Below are 26647 nucleotides of genomic sequence, written 5' to 3'. Positions count from 1 at the left end.
GTAGGAGATGGATAGAATAAAGAATTCTTAAGTAGCAAAAAAGCCAAAAAGCAATTTGGGTCACTCAAAATCACTGTGCTATTCAGCTGTACTCCTTGTTCGCCCAACACATCCTGAGGAGTACTCAAGATGTGGCATATAAATTTCCTAAAACACAAGTCCTAAGGGCCTGCATGTATGTTCCCCATCATCTACAGAGACTCCTAGAAACCCAGCCAGATCTTGACAGTCTCCATCCTCCTCCAGTTATATAGGAACAGCTATTCCTTTTATAACCTTGACTTCAACCCTCAAAGCAGTTTCTTATTTTAAAGAATTCAACAGAAACACCTTCAGAGGCTGGAAGAGAGATCTTTAAAAAGCTTGAAAATTTTTTATTGAAGTTTATTTCCATAGTAATTTTTAATACAATAAATATTTACCAGTAATAGCATTTTATGGATCAGAATTCAAGTCCATCGTAAGACAGTCAAGCTTTCCAATAATGCATGTATAAGACAGGTATAATTCCTGGTGGAGGGCTGGGAGACACCCCTCCTCCCCCGGCTGTGACAGGGTGTAGTTTCCTATAGCAATTTTATTCCACTAATAATAATCTGTACAATCAATTTGCATTGATGCAGCCAGTCCTGGTCAAAGCCTGGTGGATTGAACCCATTGCAAAATACAAATTAGGGAATCCCTTGCCTTAGAACTGTGGTAAGCCCTTCCAGGCAGAAAGTACCAAGGACCGAGGTACCATGTGAGGGGTCAGATTCACAGGACTCAGCTTTTACATTACCCTAAGGGGGGAGGGACAGGAGCCAGATTTGAGCCTTCCAAGTATTCTCTTCTGGAGAATGAGTCCATCTTTAAGGCAACGCTCTGCAAATAAGCTTTTTTAAAAATGCCAAGATCAAGTCCCTGCCCCACAAAAAAAAGGATAATCCAGAATTTATGCGCAATTCATTTGTGATAGAGCTGGCACCTGCTTCCTGATGGGCCTACACTGAATGCAAGCAAGGTAAGGGCCCTTTCCTGTGCAGAGAAAAGGGCTTCCCGTACTCCCTTTCCAACCAGAAAATATCAGCAATGAACCCTTTTCAGCCTGGCAGATCTCCCATGTCTGAACAGGCAACATCTGTGGCCCTTGCTAGAGCATGGAGGGCCCAATTATATATACAGCTTTAGAGGGAGGCCTAATGTAACCTTTTGCTATGGAGGCAAAGCCAAGGCCTGAAATGCCTGCATTTCCAGATGGGCCTTCAGTACAGAATATGCCTCCAGTCCCAGAACAACTGGTAGTGAAGCTGGTGCTAAACCTGGGGACGGGTGGGGTGGAAATCAACTGATATGGGCAGGACTTCTCTCAAATCACCATCACACAACTGTACACCTTACGATTGCTTTGCAAAGTAACAAAGGGTGCTTTGGAATTGTGATGTTCATACTCCCACAATGCCCAATCGACACTGCTGGATTAAGTCAATGCTGTATTGTCAGCGTTGCCCAGAACGCTCTGCTATGAGACATAGTCTACAAACAGCCAGCAGGTCCTCATGAGGCATGCATCAGCCCAAATTATTAGGGTCCACTCCACAAACGAGCACATCCTCAAAGTTGGTACCAACTAGAAGGTTTGTAAGCCAGCTAAGTTTGCTATCCAGTTCCAATCCATTTTACTCCCACCTCCATGGCAGAAGCTGAAATTACATTCTACAGGAATTTTCTGGACTCAGCCAAGTCTCTCTCATCGGCAAGGATTTGTGGAGCAACTACGAAAGCTTCACTGGAGCACATTCCTGGACCAAAGTTCTGCCTCCAGTTTGGGCCCTCCAGAATGCAAACATCTCTGCCCTGCAGCAGGTCTCTGCCCACAGATTACTCTCTTGAGCAACTGTTCTTCATAGTGTCTTAAAGCGTCAAAAGCAGATGTTGAGGGGCAGTGAGTCAAGCCCCCAAAAGCAAAGCAGCGAGATGGAGCCATCATTTTAGATGGCGAAGAAAGGGAATGCCAGGGCGGGCAAAATGACCGACTCTGCCTCACTATTGGAAAGTAATGCCACTTATTCACAGAGGGAATCCAGGAAGCAGAGAAGACTCAGAACATCTTTCGGACTTTTGCAAATTCCTCTGGATGCAGGGGAGAAAGTGGCAGAATGCACAGTCACCCCCTGCAGTACGTAATACCTTTATTGAATACTTACAACACACACACACAATGGCGCTACAAACACCAGAGACAAAAAAATTGGTGCATTTCATTCCCATTAAATTTGTAATAATGCGTACAGTGTTACTAAAATTAAGACAAAACCAGCGCAAATTAAATTCATTCTCCTTATTTTCATATAAGAAGATGCTATCCTTACACCTTTAACTTGGACAGAAAGTTTTAAAAAAAGTTTTTAAGACAGCTGACTCCTTTCCTCAGCTTGAGGCCAAGTCATTTAAGGCACCAATTTCCTTGTTATCGAGAAGCTCAGATAGATACGGTATTGATACAGAAGGATACAGACAAGTGATCTGCCTCAGAATAAGCCAGTAACTTAAACACAGAAATATTGTCAAGTGGAAACTGTCCTGGTGCACTGGTGGGCCTGTGCAACTGAGCATGGATATTAACAATTATGCTTCCAGGCAGTGTCTGAAGGAATGATTTACTGCACAATATAATTGTCAGGGGTTTGCATGCAGGTAATATACCCCCCTTATTAAAATCTTCGGCTTCTGTGAAAAGTCAATCTTCTATCCAAAGGATTTGTACATGACCACAGCCTGCAGAACGTTGTCCTAGAACCCCCACCCCCCATTAGAGGAGCCCTGCTTCGAAAGAAAAAGGAGACTGAGCATTCCTGCAATGATTCTATGCACAAACACACATGCGCACACAAAAGCCATGCTCCTGCTCTGAATCAGCAGCCTCCAGAGCCAGAAAACATGGCTCTGTATGATTTTAACTCTGCTCTGCATTTTTGCAAGGTGCAATTTACAACTCATTACTATATTTGATTCCACTTGGTACAGCATCAGCTATTCAAGCACATCTGTACACCCCTTTTCCTGTGCAAAGTCATTTAATGAAAAAAAGGGAATCCCCTTTCCCATGTCTGTTTGACATTCATCAAACGAGCAAAATCAGAATTTTTGTTTTGTCACCCGTGCCCCATTGTCAGTCTCTTTTGCCCCTGCTCCTTTCTGCAAATTGTACCAGTAATTACCAGAATCTGCTCTTCTCTTGCACATTAAACATTACAAACAGAATTTGTGGTCAAACTTAATTTTAAAAAAACCTTATATACAGGAGAGAAAAAAGTGAGCTAAGAACCGGCTCCTGGATTTTACATTGCTTACATCTCGCTTGATGTAATGATTCAAGTTTACAAAACAAGGAAAAAAAGTTAAATAGCAATTTCACAATTGAGATTCCCCCCCCCCCACAGAAATATATCTCACCCACAAGAAGGATATTCCAAGCTAGATTCTCCTCTCGTTTCATAAAATGAAACTTTTACCCTGCTGTAAATTACATATGAACATCCTCGGCTGCGCTCCTTTTCTTCCGGGTGCGGCCTTTCCAAGGAACTTGGGTTTAGGCTGCACTCTTCATACAAGCACAAAAATTAAAAAAAAGTATTCTTCATTAAATAAAGCAACAGAAGAGAAAAAAAATCAGCACTTGAATCTTCACCACCACTTAATTTAAAACAGGATTAGGAACGGTTGAACACAACGTTGCCAGTTGGAGAAACAGAAACAAGCCACTTGGTTAGAGAGGTCTACTAAAAACAGGTTGTGAAATGAGTTGCTCTTTCGTTTTTCCGTCCTCCTCCCCCAAGAAAAGAGAAAGCAAACTAATCCCCTCCTCTCCCCATACTAAAACAACACAGTGCTAGGAAGGTTTATGTACGTACACTTATGTGCCTGCCGAAAGAGCCTCCCAATTTCACAATAATTGTAGTTGTCAGCGTACACATCACGAGAAACACCATACACCACAAACAGACAAACAGAACCCCCTGCAGTAAACATAACGTATGAGGATGTGACTATTTCACCAAAGTACCTCGTGCTCCAAGTGCGGCTACTCACATCTAGTGGGATGATGACCCCTCCGGACACATTTGAGTTTACAACATCTGCAGCATCAATATCTGCAGGGCCACAATGGTGGTAGGCAGAGGGGAGAAAGGTGTGTGCACATGTGGAGGGAGAACGTTTTACACGTTAGTCACGCTTCAACCAAATGACTTTCACTGAGCCTCTTCTACATTGGATTTTCTACAAAAGGCCCTTGGCACGACCGAATCTGTGGCAGGAGATGTGGACCAGTCCACCCACTTTGTCCTTTGATTCCAAGAAGTCACATTTTCAGCGCAGCCCTCGGATGTTCTGTGGCAGCTCTGTGGCTCCTGAGTGCCTGGTTTTTGTTTTTGGGTGTCTCAAGGGTTCCACGTGGCACTGCCCCCATGCCTGGTCTTGAGGTTTCCCTGGGCACATTCCGTCGGTCTAGTGCAGGCTCCTGACCGTGAAGTCTCTTTCCCTCTCGTGTGGCATGATGGAGGGGGCAGGGAAAGAATGGTCTCCACTGCCAGTCTCTCTCGAGTTCTCTGCCCCCTCCCACGACCTTCCAAACTGGGTCAATTTTAGTTCCATGGTGATGGCTGAAGTATATTTACACAGGCTGCTGAATTTACACAGCCTCTGCAGACTGCAGGCTGACTTTCTCCTCTTCTGCTGCCTCCTCCATGTCTAGTCAATCAGAGCTGGGCTTTCGTAAAGAGAAGGGCCGAATGTTGAAATGTTTGCTCAGTTGGTTCACCTGTGGGGGAGGGGGGAGGAAGGGGAGAGATCAAATGAAGAGGAAGGATTAGCTTGAAAGCAGGGAGGGAGAAGAAGAGCTGGTATTTATACCCTGCTTTTTCTCTACCTTTAAGGAGTCTCAAAGCAGCTTAAAATCTCCTTCCCTTCTTCTCCCCCACAACAGACACCTTGGGAGGTAGGTGAGGCTGAGAGAGTTCGGAGAGAACTGTGACTAGCCCAAGGTCACCCAGCAGGCTTCATGTGGAGGAGTGGGGAATCAAACCAGGTTCTCCAGATTAGAGTCCGCAGCTCATGTGGAGGAGTGGGGAATCAAACCCAGTTCTCCGATTAGAGTCTGCTGCTCTTAACCACTACACCATGCTGGCTGGCTGCTTGGTGCCACGTACACAAACACTGTGGAAACAAACTTACCACACTGACTCCGTAGTGGATGTGTGCCAGGGTGATGATGGCAGTGAGCAAGTAGAGGAGGAGAGTTTCATATTGCGGTACCAGCCCTGACATGACAATCAGGATGATCAGGGCAAGCGGCAGGAGCATCCAGTTGAGAGGTTGGCACCGGGTGTTGCTCATCTGGCAGACTATCAGCCGACACTGGAAGGGATGAAAGAGAAAACATCAAAAGGCGCTCCAGCACAACACAGCGCAAGAGCCAGACTCGCCATCAGGCACCGCATTCATCACGAACAAAAGCAACCCTCCCAGGGATGCAAATACCAAAGCAATCACAATTCCATCATGAGATTAAGATAGTTAGATCTGTATGCATTGGCGTAGACTGCACAAGTTTGTTCCCAGAAATCCAGAGGGGCAGCAGCTCAGTAGGAGAACACACGGCTTGCATGCAGAAGTTGCCAAGCTCAGTCTCTGGCATCTCCTGCTTGTCTACAGATGTTGGGAAAGACTTCTCTCTGCCTGATATTCTGCACAGTCGCTGCCAGTCCAACAATGGATCAGGGGTCTGAAGCTAGAAGAAGGCAGTTTCATATGTTCTACCATTGGATACTCTAATTATGGAAGTTCAGCCCTGACCTGGATGGCCCAGGCTAGCCTGATCTCATCAGATCTCGGAAGCTAATCCAGGATCGGCCCTAGTTAGCACTTGGACGGGAGGCCACCAAGGAAATCCAAGGCTGCTACACACAGGCAGGCAATGACAAACCACCCCTGTTCATCTCTTGCCTTGAAAACCCTGGTCACCATAAGCCAGCTGTGACTTGACAGCACTTTCCACCACTATGGAAGGGCAGGATGACCAAGACTCTAAAATAGCCTTGACAGAACAGACCAAGGTGGTTCTATGTATCCAGCATCTCATTTCCAAGAGAGACTAAATACTTCCAGCAAGGATGCAAGCAGGGCGTGAAGGCAAATCTCTCTCCCTTTTCCCAATCAACAGCTATCCAGAGCACTACTGCATCTGAATATGGAGGTTCCGTATAGCTATCACTGCTCATACCTGTTAACAAACCCATCCTCCGTACACTTGGCTCAATCTTTCTCCCTCTCATATTTTAAAAGGCAGCTTACAGAGCTGGAAAGCTAACTCTGGGAAAGGGTGGCTCAGTGGTAGAGCAGGGGCTTTGCAAGGCAAGGGTCCCAGATTGAAATGCGCACGTGAACACATGAAACTTATTCCGAACCAAACCAGCGGTTTATTAAGGTCAGCACTGTCTACTCAGACTGGCAGCAGATCTCCAGGGTTTCAGGTCCACGTCTTTCATGTCAGTTCCTACCAGGTCCTTTTCAGTGGAGATGCTGGGGATTGAACCTGAGACCATCTGCATGCAAAGCAGACGCTCTACTGTTCAGCCACAGTGCAGTCATTCATGCCTCCAGTTAAAAGGATCAGGGTAGCAGGCAATGTGAATTATCTTCATCTTAGACTCCAACCCATCACAGTAGACAATACTGTCTTTGACAGATCAATGCTTGGATGGTGGAAGTCAACTTCATCTGTAGAGCCCCAAAGCTACTGCTCACCAGGAGCCCTTCTAAGCCTACGCTGGAATCACCCATCCATTTTGGATGTTGCTCCATAACCTTAAGGGGTTGAAAAGCTGCCAATTCCAAGGGCTGGTTTTTTAAAAAGCAGTTCGATTCTAGGCTCATCCATGAATCCCCCAGACTCACGGAACATGGGCAAGCGTGAATAGGCGTGATCTTGGAGGCAAATGTGATAGCTATGTAGGAAACGCATAACTTGTGGAGGATCCCTTTCGTCACCTCTAGGCAGGCCACTTTCACCACAGAGTGCAGGCTTTCTCCTTCTTGCCCCACCACTTGACTTGGACAACTAACCTAGGCACTTGCCCTACATCAGTGAATGTTACTTTTCCCTGTGTGTTGGTTTTAACAGGGGCGTGGAGGAGGATTTACCGAAATATTTGCAAACGCTGTCCCAACCATGAAGTAAAAGAGGCGAGGGTGGGTCTCCAGGATGTCTGACGGTGACTGGAAGATCCAGATGATGCACAAGATGAAGAGCAGCACTGGTGAGAAAAAAGGCAGCATCGCCTCATAAAAGGAGTCGTGCTTCAATGTTTTGCTTGAGTAGGCTCTGAAAAGCAGTAAGTGGTGGGAACAGGCATCATTAGTGAGAGAAGAATATTTCGTACTAGCAAGAAGCAACAATTTGAGGGACTTTTAAAGACAGCTTGGGAATGCAGCATCTGGAGACGTCTTTTGGAAGTAAAGTTGACAAGGATGAAGAGCAGGGCCTTTTTTGTGGTGGACCCCTCTTCCGCAGCATTTGTTACTGAGGAGGCACTGTCAGTCCTATTTACCTGTAGCTTTTAGAAAGGTGTTTTCAGAAGGCTTTTGGGAAACAACAATTTGCTTACAGGTCATTGGGGGGGGGGTTAGTGTTTTTTTTATAGGTAGCTGTTTGATGACATTTTCTTGCTGAAATCTATGGTGTTACACGATTTGACTGTTTTCGTGAACTGTTTGTCTTAAAGGACCAAGTGGCAGCTTTTATACTTGAAATAATAGAAATACAGCACCCTTCCTTTCTTCTAGATACTCCATCTCAGTCAGGTCTCTGCCAGAAAGCAGCAGCTTCCTACATGCCCAGGCAGGCACTGAAGCATTCAGACATGAGAAAGGGAACAGCCTCACAGAAAAGCCAATGCCATCCCCCTACCAGGCTGCTTTCTTGGCATTCACATGCTCAGGATGGGAAACAAAGCTCTACTATCACCAAGCCTAGAATTGTCTGGGCGAATCTTAAGCACTTATTTGTGTTCCTGAGAGGAAGGGGAGATTTGGGGTGGGGGTGGGAGTGGAAGAGTGATCAAGCAGCAGAGCATGTGCTTTCCATGGACCAAGCCCCAAGTCCAAAACTCCAACAACTCGAACACTTGCGCTGGAAAATGCCTCTGCCAGGACTGAGATCCATCATTAAAATAGGCTGAACAGCAGTCTGGTAGCATTAGCAAAGGCAGGCCTAACAGCCTCCCCCCTCCCCCCCCCATTTTCACAGCTGCAGCAGAGAGCCGTGCACCCGAATGGAGCATTTGGCTTTGCTCACCAAATGGAATAGAGAAGTGGACAGCCAATATTTGCCCCCCCTTTTATATCCCAGGGAAAGTTCTTTGAGTCTCACCCATGGCGTCGTTAACAATAGCGCACTGGATGGGTGGCCCAGAAAGTGCTACAGCACATATCAAGCACTGACACTTGATTTTTGGAAAGCACTTACTTGTAGTAATTATGCAGGCTCATGGGAAGGGTCACAGTGAGCGCACAACCTAAAGGAAGAAAGGGCAGGTTACTACTCCACCAGAAGCACCTACGTTCCTTTAAGCAAAGTCCATCAGAAATCCTCCTCCATATTGCAGCTGCTTTGAAGTCAAAAAGCAGCCTTCACACTACGTTTTTGGAGCTATATATGAATCAGCCTTATATGGAGTCAGACCACTGGTCCATCAAGGCCACTGTTATCTACTCTGGCAGTGGCTCTCCGGTCTCTCATTTCACCTCTCATTTCACCTTTTAACTGCAGATGCCAAGGATTGGACCTGGAAAGATCTGCATGCAAAAGGAGATGCTCTACCTCTGAGCTATGGTCTCTCCAAGTTACTCCGACAGATCCGCTGCATAAGAATAAATGTACCTAACACGCACAAAAATGTCAGGAGAACACACATTTATGTCCAAGAGATTATTGGCAAGCTCCAAAGCCGGCTCTAGAGGCGTTCCCTTGGAGATTTATCCTGATTATGCAATTCTAGTGCCTTTTATGGGCATCTCTAATTGAAGATGCCACACACACACACACGCCCATATTTTCAAGCAGAAGAAGAAGCTTTTAGATAACCCCCCTCCTCCACTTCTCCAGTGTTTTATTGAGATTTTCTTGCTGATATCTGGAGATGGAAATGTACAATCTTTTAAGAGAAAATGCTGACCGGTTTCAAAACTCTTATTAAAATAGATGAAACAGAAAAGTCCAGAAACACAGAGAACAGAGCCTTTGTTTTGCAGGGATACTAGTAGGCTGTAATGGGCTCACTAAGGCACTCCTCCCACCCCCTTCACACTCCAAACTCTAGGTACCAAAAGGAGCAAGTGTTTCAGTTTGCTTAAAGGCAGACCACAAACACCACAAGGTAATTGTGTCAACTTGTGTTTGGCCTTGATGTAGACTGGAATGCTCTCCTGCTCCAAAGGCGATGCAAGGGGGGGACAAGCATAACTTTGCCCTTGCATAATTCTGCTGTGTTTAATTATTACAGAAATACCTTCTATATCATTTTGGTTATGAAACCGGTCTACTATATACATGGATGCAACACCAGCTGGGTAACAGGTGCTGCAGGTTGTTAAAAGAATTATTAACCAGCAATAACCTGGTACTGCATTGCCCCCTGTGACAAATGGCTTGGTTTTTAAAATAGTGAGCCACAATAGCAAGGTTAGAAAGTGATGAAGCCAGACAATGACTGCCTTCTCCTGGCCAGCTTGTGTCTCAGTCCTATTGGAGAGCAGCTGTGGCTCAGTGGTAGAGCATCTGTTTGGCATGCAGAAGGTCCCAGGTTCAATCCCTTTGGCCTTTTATGCATGACTGTTTCCCTCCCAGTCACCCCGCTAATGACTTCGGGTCTTCATTTTGATTATGCATGCCATTTCCAACCGTCAGAAGTCACTGTGCTCTCCCCCAGAATTTCCTCGTGTTGTGCCCATGTTTTCAGAGACCAGTTTTATCTCAAATTTGAAAACGAGGGCAAAACGCACGGAAATGCACTGGAAGCGCAAGGCGACTTCTGATAATCGGAAATGACATGCATAATCAAAACAAAAATCCGAATTCGTCAGAGGTGTGACCACGAGGGAAACAGCCAAGCATAAAAAGCCTTTCTCCCTTTAAAGACCTCTGCTTCAGCCAGCCAGAGCAGACAATACTGCTCTTCCTATACCACTGGTCTGACTCAGTTTGAGGCAACTCCATGTGCACATGTGTCTTATGACTCATTGTATAAAGGATTCTTCTGAAGCTCAGCTGATGTTCAGGTGAAAAGCTTTGCCTACAGAGGCTGGCCAGGCCAATACAGCATCACTGAAAAACCCTCACCCATCGCTTGTTTATTTACTTAGAGCAGGGGTCCCCAATCTTTTTGAGCCTGCGGACACATTTGGAATTCTGACATGGCATTGTGGTCACAGCAACGAGGTGGCTACTGCAGAAGGTGGAGCCAGCCACAAAATGATACCCACAGCTTAACTTCCCAGCACAAGGATCTGCACTGTTTTACTGATGGCAGCTGCTGCCAAAGCAACATTTTTAAAAATCTGCACAGCCAATCAAATCTCCAACAGTCAATCAGAAGCCTTGATGGGCAAAAGCCCTACCAGGCCCCACCCCACTCCCTAAAAACACTTGGCAGGTGCCAGAAAAGGTACTGGCATGTGCCACGGTGCTCATGAGCACCATGTTGGGGATCCCTGGGTTAGCGCATTGCTATCCTGCCTCTTCCAAGCTCTGTTTAAGGCAGTTAATAATTTTTTAAAAAATTGCTTGTACTATTAACACTTAGCTCAGCAAAGTGTGAAGCCTTCCTGCAGCCAAAGGAGCTTCCCTCTGGTAGAAGAGGCTCTTCTGTCCAGCGGAAGGGCAATTTGTCAGAGGCTTCAAACTTCACTGAGTGCAGGATACAAGCCAACAACGTCAATAACAGGACCGATGCAGTGGTTTTGGTGATCTGGCCGCTGTTTGTTTTTATTGCCGCAATGTTATGGTAATGTACATGTTCTAATGTTGATGATATCAGGGTTTAGGCCAAAGGATGCTTTCTGCCAGCAGAAGGGCAGGGAGATTTTTGCAAGAACTTCCACCCATTTCTCCCCGCCCCTTCTCTGAGTTCTCCTGCTCCTCCTAGAGTAACATTTTGGAGAGCTCAGCCAGCTGCAGCACAAAAGGGAAGACAGGAAAATTCTGTTCCATGCCAGAAGGCGCTTCCAGCAGTGGAAAGCAACATTTGGACCCAAGCCACTCTTTTATGGTGAAGGCCTTTTAAAACATATTTAAAACCAAAATTATAAAAAAATTACATTTCGCAGCTTAATCTCTTTTGGTTTGCTTTTATATTAATTGTAAGGTTTATTGTTTTTACTGCATAAGCCTCTGGAGAGGCAGCCTGTAAGTTTTCTAAATAAAGGATAACAAAATTAATATCCAGAAATTAGAAGCTTAAGTAAAGGAAATCTAAACTGAAGAAAGGTTCCCACCACTTGCACAAGTCCAATCTCAAAACCGTGAAAGGCAAAAAAATACATTAATCAGAAAAAGGAGCAAACTCAAAGGCTGACATGAAAGGAATGCTAATTCACCTGAATCAGTTCTGCTTTCACACACACTGGGATAATACACTTTCAGTGCGTTTTACCAACCACTTGTAAGTAGATTTTCACATTTCACATTTTAGCAAGTGCATCAAAAACACCATTACCCAATGTGTATGAGAGCAGCCCATGATACTGCAGCAAGGCTGGTACCTATTTTGCAAGGTATGGAATTCTGCATTAAGGTGGTGGTCAGAGAAGACATGGGAGATAGGCATGGCTTGTGCAAGTGGTTGGAGGCACATTTACCTATCAGGATGAGCCAGGAATTACAGTGATGTAGGTATACAGTGATGTAGGTATAACCTAAGCAAATTCCCCCATGTTTTCTAGGGCTTGTAGATAACATCCAATACGAGTTCAGCAGCACTCATTAGTGGCCTAAAATAGAATTTTGCAGGCTTCTCTTCTCTTTAATTGTGCAGCCTGTGTGCAAGCACCCTCCCTCCTGTCCAAGGCACAATCTGGCAGCCCTGATGCTGACACACCCTGCCAAACGCCCCACCCAAATCTCTTGCACCCATAGTCTTAACAACTGAAACCACATGGTTTCAGGGAGGGAGATTCTCGGTCTTTTGAAAATCCAGTTCTCCTAATCCAAAGCGAGATCATGCAATCAGCCAATTTGTAGTCCACCTCAGCCACCATTGTAATATCGCCTAAGCAGCATCATTCGATCCATTCCATTTAGCAGTCCTGTTATTTACAATCCTGTTTGCTTCTGATTAGCTCTACTGAAATCTGGACACAGGACTACTGTAATCTGGACACAGGATGGGCCAGGCTAGCTCGATCTTGTCAGATCTTGGAAGGTAACCAGGGTTGGCCCCAGTTAGTGTTTGGATGGGAGACCACCAAGGAAGTCCAGGATTGTTACACAGAGACAGGCAAACCACTTCTGCTTATGTCTTGCCTTGAAAACTGTATGGCGTTTTATGCTTACGTGAGAATAGAATAAACTAGGAGGAGTTAGCTAAACAGAAATATAGAAATAGAGAATAAATATATTTTAGAATGTTAGAGACTAATTTGGGACAAAAGGTACTTCTACACCCAGTGTATATATATTTGTCATATAATTGAACAGCAGATATAAGATTTTTGAAACATCATTGTAATCCTCTATTCTCCCCTTATCCCTTTTTTATTTTCATTCCTTTATTCTTTAGAAAATAAGACTTATTACATAAAAAAAGAAAAGAAAACTGTACAGTGTTGGCTGTAAATCGGCCGCGACTTGATGGCACTTTCTACCACCAATCTGGTCACAAGTCACTTGGATTCAAGAGAGAGTAAATTTAAACAAGGCTAGGCTAGAACAAGCGGCTTCTTAGCTGTGAACCAATTTTTAATACATTAAAAAAATAATACTCAAATATCAAGAATTTCTTTTACAAGCAACACTAGATTGTATCAAAACAGTGACAATTACAAAGATAGGCTTCAACAGGAAGCTCCTTACCAATAATCATTGTAGTGAATAGGTCTCTATATAAGAAATTAAACAGGAAAGGTTCATACCAGGCCTCCACTCCCACAATCGAGGTCACTATGTACACTATGGAAATGGTCTGGAAAAAGAATTGCAGAGCGTTAGCAGCTGAAGAAATTGATCTGATCAGGTATCCTTTTTCCAGCACCGCCTCACAATTAGAATGTTCTTACTTATATCATGTTACAACACAAAGAAACCTGCAGCCGCAGAGGCAGAAACTACACTAAGAGCTGTTTCTTCCTGGCTGTCCCTTTCCACGCACACAACTGAACTTTCAAGTTTATGCACTGGTAGCAACTGGCATCCAGACTCAACCTTAGTCAAAGTTCAGGCAAAATTGCAATGCAGCCTCTCCTAAAAATTCGTTTCATTTAAAGATGAAGAGTATGTGGGCTCCGAGCCAGAAAGCCAGATATGGGTCTCAACATCTGCCACAAACTTACCGGGTGACCCAAGTCAAGTCATGTGCATGGCCTCACTGTTCCTCATCTGAAACCGGGGGGTGGGAGACAGCACCTGGCTTACTTTACTTGCAAAGAGAACTAAGGTGACTTGAAGCATTTTGCATGCAGAAGGTCCCAGGTTCAATCCCCGGCATCTCCAGTTAGAGGGACTAGGCAAGTAGGTGATGTGAAAGACCTCTGCCTGAGACCCCAGATAACCGCTGCCGGTCTGAGTAGACAATACTGACTTCAATGGACCAAGGGTCTGATTCAGTATAAGGCAGCTTCATGTGTTCATATGCAGAAGAGCCCTCTCAAAAATCGTAAGGCTTATGTAAAGCCTTTTTCCTCATCCTATTCCTTTCGGCATCTAGTTTATTTCTATGGTCTTGCTGGATGCCAACTCTTCCGCTGTTTTGAACAAATCACCCTGCCTCACTATCGCTGATGAGCAAGTGCGGTGTCAACAAGCAGTCTTAGATGGGAGGGTTGGTGCTCAAATCCACAAGCAATCTTGGACCAGCAATTGCTCTCACAGGTGATGGGAGGATAAAAGGGGGAACTGACTGACGTTGCCCTTAACTCCGTGCAGGAAGCAAATGTACCAAGTAACAGCCGGCCCAGAAGCTGTGAACACCTTTACCCAAATCCATGACAGCCTCTAGCAACTTAAGTATACCTCAACTGCTTTGACGGTGTATCCATGCAGGTTCATACCAGGCAAATTATTTAGGGTGGTTAAAACAAAATCGGACTGTGAAAAGCTCCAAAAGGATCACTTAAAATGGCAAATGAGAGTCAATGTGAGCAAGTGTAAAGTGATACATGATGGGGCAAAAAATCCCAACTTCACATATACACTGATGGGATCTGGGCTGGCAGCGACAGACCAAGAAAGGGATCTTGGGGTGGTAGTGGATAGCTCAATGAGGAAGTCAACCCAGTGTGCGGCTGCTGTGAAAAAGGTAAATTCCATGCTGGCCATAATTAGATGAGGAATAGAGAATAAAACTGCTGCTATCATATTGTCCTTGTACAAATCTATAGTGAATACTGCATACAGTTCTGGTTACTACACCTAAAAAAGCAGAGTTTGAGAAGGTACCACAATGATCAGGGGGCAAAACGCTTAGGGCTGTTTAGCTTGGAAAGAAGGTGGTTAAGGGGAAACATGATAGAGGACTATAAAATTATGCATGGTATGAAGAGAATGGACAGGGAGAAGCTTTTCTCTCCAGGATCAGAGGAGCATGCCTATTATATTAGGTGCTGTGAAACACAGGCAGGATAATGCTGCTGCAGTTGTCCTGTTTGTGGACTTCCTAGAGGCACCTGGCTCGCCACTGTTTGAACAGACTGCTGGACTTGATAGGCCTTGGTCTGATCCAGCATGGCTATTCTTATGTTCTTATCGCTCAGCTCTTTCTAGCATTGCCCAAACCTTTTTTCTCCTGGGGCACATCCAACACTGACAGTGAATGCCACAGGCAAATGGCATAACTCAAAACCTAAAAATCCAACTTGAAAAGCAGATAGATTCAGCTGGAGCTTTTAAAAAAAAAAGGACTGCCACAAATTTTTGTTACACTACTGGAGATTTCAGCATCTACTGTTTTGATGTATGAAGCAACAGGTGTTTGTTCCAAGAACCTTCTTGCATTTATTAGTAGTCTTTGTGGCAAATTCCTTCACACCCTCCCCCCACACCCAAAATGTTGTCAACATGCAATTTATAAGCCAATGTCACATAGAGGGAGACAAGGAGCCAGGCCCGGGTATGAGAAATCAAAGTTCAGTTCCCTTATCAACCATTAAACCAGTGAGTTTCCAGTCAATGAAATCCCACTAACTGGGTGAGGCTACAGATGTAAGAGTGCAAAGGGCTTTTGAAAAGCTCCAGCGTAGTTAATTACTTGTCAAGAAATGCTACACAACGCTCCTCAAAAGCACAGGAGTTAGATCCTCTTTCTGCAAAACTCTGCTAAGCAAGTGAGAGACGGGGGGGAAAGCTGACTAATGGCCAAAATCTAGAAAACAATCCCTTCCCAATTATCCCAGACTCCAGAGCAATCACACCTGTCAAGTAACAGTGTCAGAGGCTACCCCATGGGATGACCCCACAAGGAAAGGGGAAAATACCCAACCAAAAAAAAGATAGAGTAAACCAAAAAGGTTGAGAAAACAGAAAAAAACAATATATGATGCAGTATACAAATATTTTATTTATTTACTTTATTTATATCCTACCTTTCTCCCCAATGGGGAAGAAGAAGAGTTGGTTTTTATATGCTGATTTTCTCTACCTTTTTAAGGAGAATCAAACTGGCTTACAATCTCCTTCCCTTCCTCTCCCACGACAGACACCTTGGAAGGTAAACGAGGCCGAGAGAGCTCTAAGAGAACTGTGACTAGCCCAAGGTCACCCAGCTGGCTTGATGTGTAGGAGTGGGAAAACCAACCCGGTTCACCAGATTGGAGTTCGCCGCTCATGTGGAGGAGTGGGGAATCAAACCTGGTTCTCCAGATTAGAGTTCATCGCTCTTAACCACTACACCACGCTGGCTCTCATAGGTTGGGAGCTCATTGGTGGTAGCACAAGTTTGGGGAGACTGGTCAAAGGGTCAACAGAGTGGCTGACTTCCTTAACGAGTCTCCTCTGAGCACTACAGCATGATCTTGGACACATCAAGCAAGACAGTACTCAGTGCCACTGGAGTTCAGGAATCGATCCCAGGCCCTTGTGGTAGCAACAGAGATGGAAACACTGGCAGAGGAAGAACTACAAGGTCATGAAAGACAGAGTGAGGACATGGGGATACGAAGAAACGGCATTGGAAGGAAAAGGAAAGTGTTGGTCATTGATGACTCTCTGCTGAGGGGTACGGTACGCCATGTGTCCAGGCCTGACCCCTGGGTCCAAGAGGTGCATTGCTCACCGGGGCAAAGATTAAGGATATTGCAGACCACATGCTGAAACTGATCAAACCTATAGATCATTACCCATTTGTGATGGTCCACGCAGGAATGAACGATATGGCCATGAACACCACCACATTAAGGCAAACTATGAAGTTCTCGGGATGCAGCTGAAGGGAATGGGAGTACAGGTGGTATTCTCTTCAGTCCTTCCTGTTAGAGGAATGCGATGGGAACATAAGATAATGGAGGTGAACCACTGGCTGTGTTGGCAGTGCCAGCAGAAGCAATTTGGATTCTGGGACCACGGGCTAGGTCTTCTGGAAGAAGGCCTACTAGCATGCAATGGACTTCACCTATCAAGGATGGGGAAGAATTTGTTTGGCATGAACCTGGGGAGATTCATAAGGAGGGCTTTAAACTGACACCACAAAAGGACGAAGATGATCAACACAGAGATTTCAATGAAGGCCAGGCCAAATGGAGCCAAAGGTGTGAGGCGTCAGGTGCCTATGTGCCAATGACCAAAGCTTGGGCAATAAGAAGGAAGAGCTTGACCTTGCAATGCATACAGAAGGATAAGATTTAGTAGGCATTACAGAGACTTAGTGGGATGATTCCCATAACTGGAATATAGTAAGCGGAGGGATTATGAGTTGTTCAAGAAAAACTGAAAAGGGTCAGAGGCAGAGTGGCGCTGTATGCAAGAAGAGGGTTTGCTTGTCAGGAAATACAGGCGGGTGACAGCCCAGTGGAAAGTACCTGGGTGAGGATAAGGGAAGGAAGGACTACCAGTATTTGCGGCTGGAGTCTGCTACAGACCTCCTGACCAGGCTGAAGAGGTGGACGCTGCCTTCCTTGAGCAGCCTGACAGTGTATCGAAGCAACATGACCTTGTAGTTATGGGTGACGTCAACTTCTCTGATGTGTGCTGGGAGAAAAACTCTGCTAAGTGCTGCTGACGCTGTTAACCTAGATTCTGTAAAGCTTTTGACAGGGTTCCCCATAATGTTCTGATGGGTAAACTGGAGCACTTCAGACTAGACTCTAGGATACTTAGGTGGATAGGGAACTGGTAGGAGAACCATACTCAAAGAGTAGTTGTCAATGGCATTTCATCTGATTGGAGGGAGGTGTCCAGTGGGGTGCCACAGGGCTTGGTTCTGGGCTCGGTACTTTTTAGTGTTTTTACAAATGATGTGGATGAGGGGGTGGAGGGACTACTCATTAAATTTGCAGATGACACCAAATTGGGAGGAGCAGCGAACACCCTGGAAGATAAAGATAGAATTCAACGAGATCAGAACACACTGGAAAAGTGGATGAATGTGAACAAGATGCAATTCAGAACAAGATGCAATTCAACAAGGATATGTGCAGATTGCTACATCCAGGTAACAAAAAAGAGAAGCACACATACTGGATGGGGGATACACTTCTGGGCACCAGTGTGTGTGTAAACAAGATCTTGGGCTACACATGGACCTTAAGCTAAATATGAGCAGTCAGTGTGATGCAGCAGTAAAAAAGGTCAATGCGGACTTGGGGCGCACCAAATGAGACATCACATCCAAGTCACAAGATGTCATAGTCCCACTGTACACTGCATTGATCAGTCACACCTGGAGTACTATGTGCAGTTTTGGTGGCCTCACTTCAAAGAGGATGTGGACAGAATGGAGAGGGTCCAGAGGAGAGCAATAAGGATAATCATGATCCCGGAGACCAAGCCCTATGAAGAAAGGCTGAGGGACTTGGGAATGTTCAGTCTACAGAAGAGGAGGGGGGGGACATGATTGATCTCTAAGTATTTGAAAGGTTGTCACTTAGAGGAGGGCAGGGAGCTGTTCTAGTTGGCAGCAGAGGACAGGACTTGCAATAATAGGTTTAAATTACAGGCAGAAAGGTACTGGCTGGATATTAGGAAGAATTTTTTTACAGTAAGAGTAATTCAGCAGTGGAATCTACTGCCTAGGAAGGTGGTGAGCCCCCCCTCACTGGCAGTCTTCAAGTAGTGGCTGAACGAACTCTTGTCAGGGATACTTTAAGCTGATCCTGTATTGAGCAGGGGGTTTGACTAAATGGTCGGTGTGGCCCCTTCCAACGCTATGATTCTGTTATTTAAAATGTGCTGGCCTATACAGGCATTTGTATGATGCAGCTTGGTAATCCAGTTTTTACAAGGGTGCAGGGCAGCCCTTGGAGGGAAGGAGGGATGGTATAGCCTGATCTTGTAAGTTAAGCAGAATGAGTACTTGGATGGGAGGTCACACCAAGGAAAACTCTGCAGAGGAAGGCAATGACAAACCACCTCCGCTCCTCAGCTGCTCTGAAAGCCTCTTGCTTGGGTCACCGTAAGTCAGCTGTGACTTGATGGCACTTATGTCCGTACACAGGGCAGCCCTTAACTATTTCAGAAGAGACACACATTGGGTGATAGCCATGCTCCATTGCCCGCCATGACTGCCTGCCCCTTGAACAGCATGCAAGCTGGACTAAAGTTCCTTCAACAGGTCCTAGGGCTTTCCTTGGGAAATTCACAGGGCAGAAAAGTCAACACTTACCACCTGGCTGATGTCATATCCCCACGGCAGGAAGAGAATCCCCGTGTTATATTTCTCCCAGTGGGAGAGGATAAATGAGAACAAAACCACCCACAGGAGTAGGTAGAGGACAAAGACGCTGACGCCATTGGGGCCCCGGCCGAAGGTGGAGTAAACCGTCACCACGAAGAACATGCAAGCCCAGCTGTCGAGGCCATGGTCAAAGAGCTCGCCAAGCGGGGTGCTGGATTTGGTCCGGCGAGCCTGCTTCCCATCCACGCCATCTGGGAAGGGGGCACAGAGAGTATAAGAGGAGGCCTTGTTAAAATTCACCATAGCCTAAAACTGCTTGCAGCCCCAGTGACTGGCTGCAACTGACATGGGAAGAAGAGAACGACTGGGAAAAATCCAAACCTACCATATGTGTTTGTTTAAAACAATCAGTGTCAACTTTCCTTTTGCTGTCAACCATCTTGACTCTAGTTCAACTCATAATAGAGACCCGGAACTAACTAATAGCCTCATAAGTATTTCTCCTAAAGGGCTTTAACAGCTGAGGATTACTTCAAACTAAGGTGCTGGTGCCTTCCAGAGCCTGTCCTCTTGCCTATAATCAGTCTGAGATGGAAGGACAACAGTCAGCTCAGAGATGAATACAGATACCCTGCTACAGGGATAGCCAAAGTCAGAGCTTGCTGGCTTCTGAACCATTCCTTCTCAGCCTCAGGGAGAATTTCCTTATCACTGCACAAGTTAGTTGCAGGAGGAAGCTGTGACAGGCTCCACACCAAGGAAAAAGGAGGAGAGCCTGCTTGGAGTGTGCATTTTGGGATTAGGGGTGCGAAAAGTATATGGCAGTCAAGGCTAGGGAGTTTGCTCATATTGTCTACTACATACAGATGCTATATGCATGAAGTTGGAAACTCTTACCTAGCGTGTAAGCAACGAAATTGAGAAGGCCCACTATGACCCACAGTTTGTTCGGAACGTGCACATGATCAGGTGCTGCAGAAAGAAAACGTTGAGATAAGAGTCAACTAGGCACGACGTGCAACAAATGCTGTCAGGGAACACGTTGAGACCAGGGGCCATTCTCTTCTTGGCACACAGCTCATTCAGCCGCCTTCAACCAACCTTCTGTGTAGGCATTAGCATGAACTTAGTTGCAACAGGTTGGATCCAGCGATACACAAGCAGAAAGGACAATGTAATTAGTGCAGCTCTGTTTGCACAAGTGGTAGCACAAGGCTTGTAACAGGTAGGATTTCAATATAATTTTTAATGAAACAGCAATGGAGCCAACACAACGCACAACAGATGTTTTGCACAATTTCATCCCATGTGCTTCTGAGATTGGCTCAGAACAGAAACCTTGTGCTAAGTCTTGGGCACGCAGACAGATAAAACAGTGGGGATACAATCACTTTCTCTTTAGCACAAGTAGACAGCAAGGAGTAGTTTTAGTAGTTCCTCTTGAGCAAGGACTATTCTGCGCGTGGTGCTCTTCGATGGGATCCAACCCAACAGCTGCTAACCCCACCTGCTTCTGACCACTCTAAGAGAAGGGTGCATGAGGAAAACTGGACTGGTGCCAAATGTGTTCGCCTGTTCTAACTAATACCTTAGATTGCCAAAGTGATGCCTCCAAGCTCCTGCCTTCTCAGGGCACCCCACATTTCCAAACAGCACCCAGAAGATAGACAGCACCTTTGTTTGACTTAAGTTAGAATCTATGGGATGCTAAAGACAGGAAAATGTTGGTCCAGAAGGCCAAGGGCAGATATCACAATCCTTCAAAAACTCTGTGGTCATGAGGGTTGTCTGCTCTGGGTTGAGAAATACATGGGGTTTTTGGGGGTGGCGCCTGGGGAGGGTGGCATATAATGCCATAGCGTCCACCTTTCAAGGCAGCCATTTTCTCCAGGGAAACTGATCTCTGCTGTCAGGAGATCAGTTGCAATAGAGGGGGTTCTCCAGGTACCACCAGGAGGGTGGCAACCCTAATGGTCATGCACATGATCACTGAATGCAGATTACAGTAACTAGGTGGTGTTTTGAGGTTGTAATGTGTCAAAAGTTAAAGGCAGAAAAGCACAATTATTTCCCAGGTTCAATGCATGTTTAGGGCTGAAGGCTGGGAATTTAACCTGGGGCAGTGACTGTCAGCCCAGAACTAGGCCCAGCCATTTAATCCAGAACTATGTTAAACTGAATTTACATACTGAAGTGACATACATGACTCTTGTGGTATGTCAGCAATGACAAGAAGGTGCTCTTTTGCTTTGAGATTTCCCCCCGAAGGAATTTTCATTTATAAAGGTTACAACATTCTTTCCCCCTCCTCCATTTTACCTTAGCAACAATCCTGTGAGGTAGGTTAGGCTGAGATAATATGACTGGCCCGAAGTCACCTGTTATGCTGCCCTGTCTGAGTAGGGATTTGAACCTGGGCCTCCCAGACTCTAGTCCAGTACTCTAACCACTACACCATGGTGGCTCTCAATCTATTCATTTTTCTGGTGAAACAGAAACCTTCCTGTAGTCTCCTTCAGTGATTTTGGAGTATAATACTACCCTGAGATAGATTAACTGGAAACAAAACAACGCAAGCAATAATGCAACTGTCAAGGGTGGGCTCACATAGGACGAGGACAACAAAATAAAAAGCAACATACCAGCAGGAAACAAGGGGCAGGAACAGATGTATCTCTAATGATGCTGATGAATGCAAGGAGGAAAAGGGACTATAATGCAGTGACCTGAAGAGGGGAAGGAGCGCCTGGTCAGCAGCACTGTACTTAATACAGGTTTATGGCAGCATTCCAGACCGTTCAAGGTCAGCAGATAATGTGAAAATTGTCACCTACTCATAAGATGCCCCTTCAACAAATTGACAGCTCCTTACGCATGTCAGGCTGGAGCATTTTTTTGGAGTTCCCTTAGGAAAGGACACACTGCCACCACATTCCCAACATAACTACACTGTCAAGAGTTAAGGAAGAGAACATCCTAAGCTAGGGTCCCTGACATGGTGCCCGTGGGTGCCATAGCACCCACAGACAACTTTCCTGGTGCCCACCAAGTGTTTTTTAAAAAATAGGAAGGGCCAAGCAGAGCTTGTGACTGGTTTTGCGGATTTTTAAAGAGCCGCTTTGGCAGCAGCTGCTACCCCAACACAAGGATCTGCACTGTGCGACTGAAGGTAAGCTGTGCGTATGCAAGAAAATATTTTATTCATTTTTAAAAAGGCATCCTGTTAGAGCTTCTGCCTGAAATCTTGAAGAGTTACTCTTAGGTAAGCATGACCTCATTCCCTGACAGTTCGTGGTTGGCTCCGCCTCGAGTCCTGTGGTAGCCGTTTTGTGGCTGCGCCCACCACCCTGTGTCAGAATTCCAAAGGTGCCACAGGTTCAAAAAGGTTGGGGACTCCTGTCCTAAGCCAATCAGACTGGTGTGTGTGAAGGGGGGGAGATCTGTGGTCAGCAAATGGCAGCAGAATGTAGCCCTGGTACTCACCGAGAGGGTTCTTTCTGCTCTGAGGTAGAAGGGCTTGGGTTTTCTCGCCCTTTTGCTCGGGGAGGCAGGACTTAAATCAAACTTCCTGTCTCTCTGGCGGGAAAGCCCTCAGCTTCCACTTTACATCACCAGCTAAGACGGAGACAGGAACATTCTGAAAAGTAACTATTGTAATTCACGACAACCATGTGAACAACATGTAACAAACTTTGGGTAACAACCGAACACTGGACTACTGGACAAACGGAACACAACGAGCCAGAGCCCAGGAAGAAGACATGAGGAAGACTAATTGATTGGTAGCATCCCTTGCTTAGCAAGCCACCCTTGGTGTTGTATTGTTCTCATCGGGTGGGGCAAGATGCCCTTCTACCTCAGAGCAGAAAGAACCCTCTCGGTGAGTACCAGGGCTACATTCCCGCTCCGAGGGAAGGGCATCTTGCAAGCTTGGGATGTCCAAGAGCTACCTTTCCGGGTGGGATTAAGAGACTTGCATGTCTTCCTCAATGACATGTTGCAGAATTCTTCTGCCAAAGGCCGCTTCAGCAGATGCCAGTGTGTTAATCCAATAGTGTCGGATGAAGGTAGAGACAGACGACCAGGTGGCTGCTCTGCATATCTCTTCAAGAGAGGCCTGTTTGTGAAATGCCGCTGTACTAGTGGCGCTACGGAGTGCTTGCTGGCCCAGTATGCCTCCGTGATGCAGAGTTTAACGTAGCGACTCAAGGATTGTCTGGACATCTTTAATCCCTTATTCGGTGAAGTTGAGATGAATAAGGCTTCTGAGCGGCGAAATTTAGCAGTCCGATGGATATAAATTTTGAGTGCCCGACGGACGTCGAGGTAGTGGAGTTCCCTTTCCTTTTGGTTTGAAGGATTTGGGCAGAATGAAGGCAAATGAATCTCTTGCTGCCTATGGGAAGTTGAGTTCACCTTTGGGATGAATGTAGGGTCAAGTCGAGGTGACTTTATCCTTATGAAAAATACAGAGATCTCTGTTGATGGAAAGTGCTCTGAGTTCTGACATCCTTCTCGCTGAAGTGATGGCGATCAGAAAAATGGTTTTCATGGTCAGGAACCGAAGAGGGACCTCTGTCAATGGCTCGAAGGGAGGCTTTAGAATAGCCTGCAAAACGGTGTTGAGGCGCCAGGTAGGGAAACGGTTAACAACTGGAGGATTAGACTGAGTCACTTCCTGTAAGAATGCCTTGATTTGTGGATGAGAGGCCAGCCGATGACCCTCCAAAACGGGTATGACTGAAGCCAAGGCTGCCACCTGTTTGCGTAGGGTACCTGGTCTAAGTTTCTGAGCTGCTCCATCCTGTAAGAAGTCAAGAATGGATAGTAGTTGGGCAGAGAGAGGGAGCAGGCCTTTTCTTTTGCACCATAGTGCAAATGTTTGCCAGGTGTAATCGTAAATCCGCCTGGTGGAAGGCCGTCTGGCCTAAAGGAGGGTGGTGATGACCTTCTCGGATCCAGCTGGGTTAAACGGAACCTTTCAACATGTCGGTCCTGATCAAGATGTTCTTGCCCTTGATGACGGAGAGAAACTGAGGAAGGGCCAGACGAATGATTCTTAATTCCAAAATGTTGATGTGGAGACTTCTTTCTGTCTGGGTCCAAAGATCCTGGTTTATTAAGACTCCAGTCGTGGCACCACACCCATCTAAGGAGGCGTCTGTATAGATCTGTATCGGTTCTGGTAGGATGAACCGGTTGCCCTTGAGGAGATTGGAGTTCTGAGTCCACCAGTGAAGGCTCCTCTTTACTTCTGATGTGAGAAGTACTGATTTGTTGACCTTGTGGGCAATGCTGAGCTGGTGGGGTCACAACATCCATTGCAATGGATGGGCATGTAGTCGGGCCCAAGGAACAGCTGGTATGTAGGAGATCATCAGGCCCTGAAGTTTTGTGAGGGTGCGGAGAGAGGACTGACGGGATCTGGAAACAGACTTGGCCAGGAGGGCAATTTTTTGTGCCTTTTCCTGTGGGAGAAAGACGGTATCTGTTGAGGTGTCTAGAATCATCCCTAGATGAAGTAGCCTTTGGGTAGGATGGAGATGGCTCTTGTCGCGGTTTATGAGGTATCCGTGATCCTCGAGTAGTTGAATGACCCTTGTTGTATGAGTCAGAGAGGCTTGAACTGATGGTGCGCAGATGAGAAGGTTGTCTAAGTATGGGTGGACCTGAATCCCCTCTCTTCGTAGAACCACCACGAGGGTCACCAATATCTTGGAAAACACACGAGGGATGGACCCCAGACCGAATGGGAGGGCCTTGAACTGGATGTGAATGTTGCTGTAGGAGAACCTCAAATATCTCCTGTGGTCTGGGTGAATGGGCTCTTCCCTGGTTTCCTCTACATAGGAAGAGTCCATAGAAATATCGTCCTCCATTGGCCGGAGTGATTTTAATGCTGCTTTTGCTAGCCAGGCTCTAGCATTCCCCCCATGAGAGCAGCCCGGTTCACTACCATACTGGGAGTGGTGAGGTGGTGGTATTTGGGCTACGTTCTCCCTCCCTACTGAAGGATCCAGGGGTGGGGTGGGGTAATTGTTTGCTTGAGTCCAGGCAAAGGCTTGGGCGATCATGGCAGCCACCTGCTCGGGGGACATACAGTGATGTTCCGTCCTGTGAAAGGCTGGGGGGGTGGGTGCATTACTCACAGCCGGCCTCTGCGTCCCCTGATCCTCACATGGATGGCATTCATCCACTCCCCGGACGGTGGAGGGAAGGTCCGCAGATGAGACCAGCGGGGTGGCTGAGCAGCGCTTCGGGCCCCGCGGCCATTTGGTGCGACTGTGAAGCGGCGCTGTGCCAGCCGCATGCCTCTTCGCCCCCGCCTTCCCCCCCCCCGATTTCTTGCCGGGTTTGCCTGCTGCCGCGGCTCCCGCAGCGCCGGTGGGGCCGGCATCAGTGGCTTCTGCCCACTCCCCGGACTCCTGGGAGCGGAGGGCAGAGTCAAAATCGCCCACCAATAGGAGGTCGTCTTCCCGCTCTTCGGCAATAGCCACCATTTTTAAGGAACTGGGAGCCGAGAAGACGCGATTACAATAACGAAAGAATTTTTTTAAAAAAAAATAACTTTAAGGGACTAACAACAGGGAAGGTAACGTAAAACGAACACAGAACACAGAAAAACCTAGGTATTCTAGTCGATTCACAAGAGCAGAGCTACTAGCGAGCCTTCCCCGGCAAGGCAGGAAAGAAAAGTGGAAGCTGAGGGCTTTCCCGCCAGAGACAGGAAGTTTGATTTAAGTCCTGCCTCCCCGAGCAAAAGGGTGGGAAACCCAAGCTTGCAAGATGCCCTTCCCTCAGAGCGGGAATGGAATCTAGTGATCAATCTGGGGCAAAGAACACAGACATCCCCTCCCATACCTGAAGATAGCCCAGGAAAAGACATAAGCGTACACTTGTAGCATCCCTATCTTTCCTCTTCTACTCTCACAGGCCATTACTCTTCCACCTTCTTGGGATGGGCAGGACGCTGGGGTCATCTTCACCTGCACTTTCCAAAGCAGCCCTACAACAAAAATCCAAGTTGTCCAGCTCCTGGAACATGCAGGGCCCTCACATTATTGCAGTCAAATTACTACTGGGGCCCTCACATTACTGCAGTTAAGTGAACAAATAAATCAATCAGAACCCTTCAGTGCGCAGACAGTGCCAAGAACATGCATCTCACATCTCCATCATTCTGGTGTCCATAAACATATATACTTTTTGTTTAAAAAAAGAGGCAGCCTTACCAGATGCATAAAAGTCAGGATCAAAGTATGCCATGAGGAAGAAGTTGAAGACAAGCAGCAGGAAGCCAGAAAACGTTATCAAATTTGGGGCCAGCCACGCAGGGAAAATCTATGGGAAAGCAGTAAGAACACATGCAAAAAAACCCACATCAGTTAGCATGTACAAATGGCCTCTCTGTGGCATTTTAAGAGAGGAGAATGTGACTGTTAGTGCCTGACAAGGCTGGCCTTTAGCAGCTATCGCTGTGCAGCAGCACAAGAGCTTCAGGCCGTAATGTGATTTGTGTCTCCAAACACTTAACATCCCCTTCAAAAGGCCAAGCTTTTTGCATTAGTCAC

The 26647-nt window shown here is 46.3% G+C and overlaps 1 protein-coding gene across 2 annotated transcripts in view; it reads right to left on the bottom strand.

The window, feature by feature from the left end:
• Positions 1 to 4414: 4414 nt before the first annotated feature.
• The window catches only part of SELENOI (selenoprotein I), a 60266-nt gene continuing 38033 nt past the window's right edge, over positions 4415 to 26647 (bottom strand). The window contains exons 3-10 of one of the 2 annotated variants that reach the window (XM_056852491.1): positions 26309 to 26417; positions 19974 to 20048; positions 19065 to 19327; positions 13109 to 13217; positions 8507 to 8555; positions 7183 to 7363; positions 5215 to 5397; positions 4415 to 4801 (exon numbers count right to left, since the gene is read on the bottom strand). In XM_056852491.1, the coding sequence (XP_056708469.1) occupies positions 4673 to 4801; positions 5215 to 5397; positions 7183 to 7363; positions 8507 to 8555; positions 13109 to 13217; positions 19065 to 19327; positions 19974 to 20048; positions 26309 to 26417 (1098 nt within the window). In that variant the 3' untranslated portion in view covers positions 4415 to 4672. The remainder of the gene's footprint in view (positions 4802 to 5214; positions 5398 to 7182; positions 7364 to 8506; positions 8556 to 13108; positions 13218 to 19064; positions 19328 to 19973; positions 20049 to 26308; positions 26418 to 26647) is intronic. The other variant, XM_056852492.1, reaches the window with a different exon arrangement.

This window comes from Euleptes europaea, chromosome 7 (genome assembly GCF_029931775.1).
Source record: "Euleptes europaea isolate rEulEur1 chromosome 7, rEulEur1.hap1, whole genome shotgun sequence".
Lineage (NCBI taxonomy): Eukaryota > Metazoa > Chordata > Lepidosauria > Squamata > Sphaerodactylidae > Euleptes > Euleptes europaea.
This window is presented reverse-complemented; position numbering and strand designations above follow the sequence as displayed.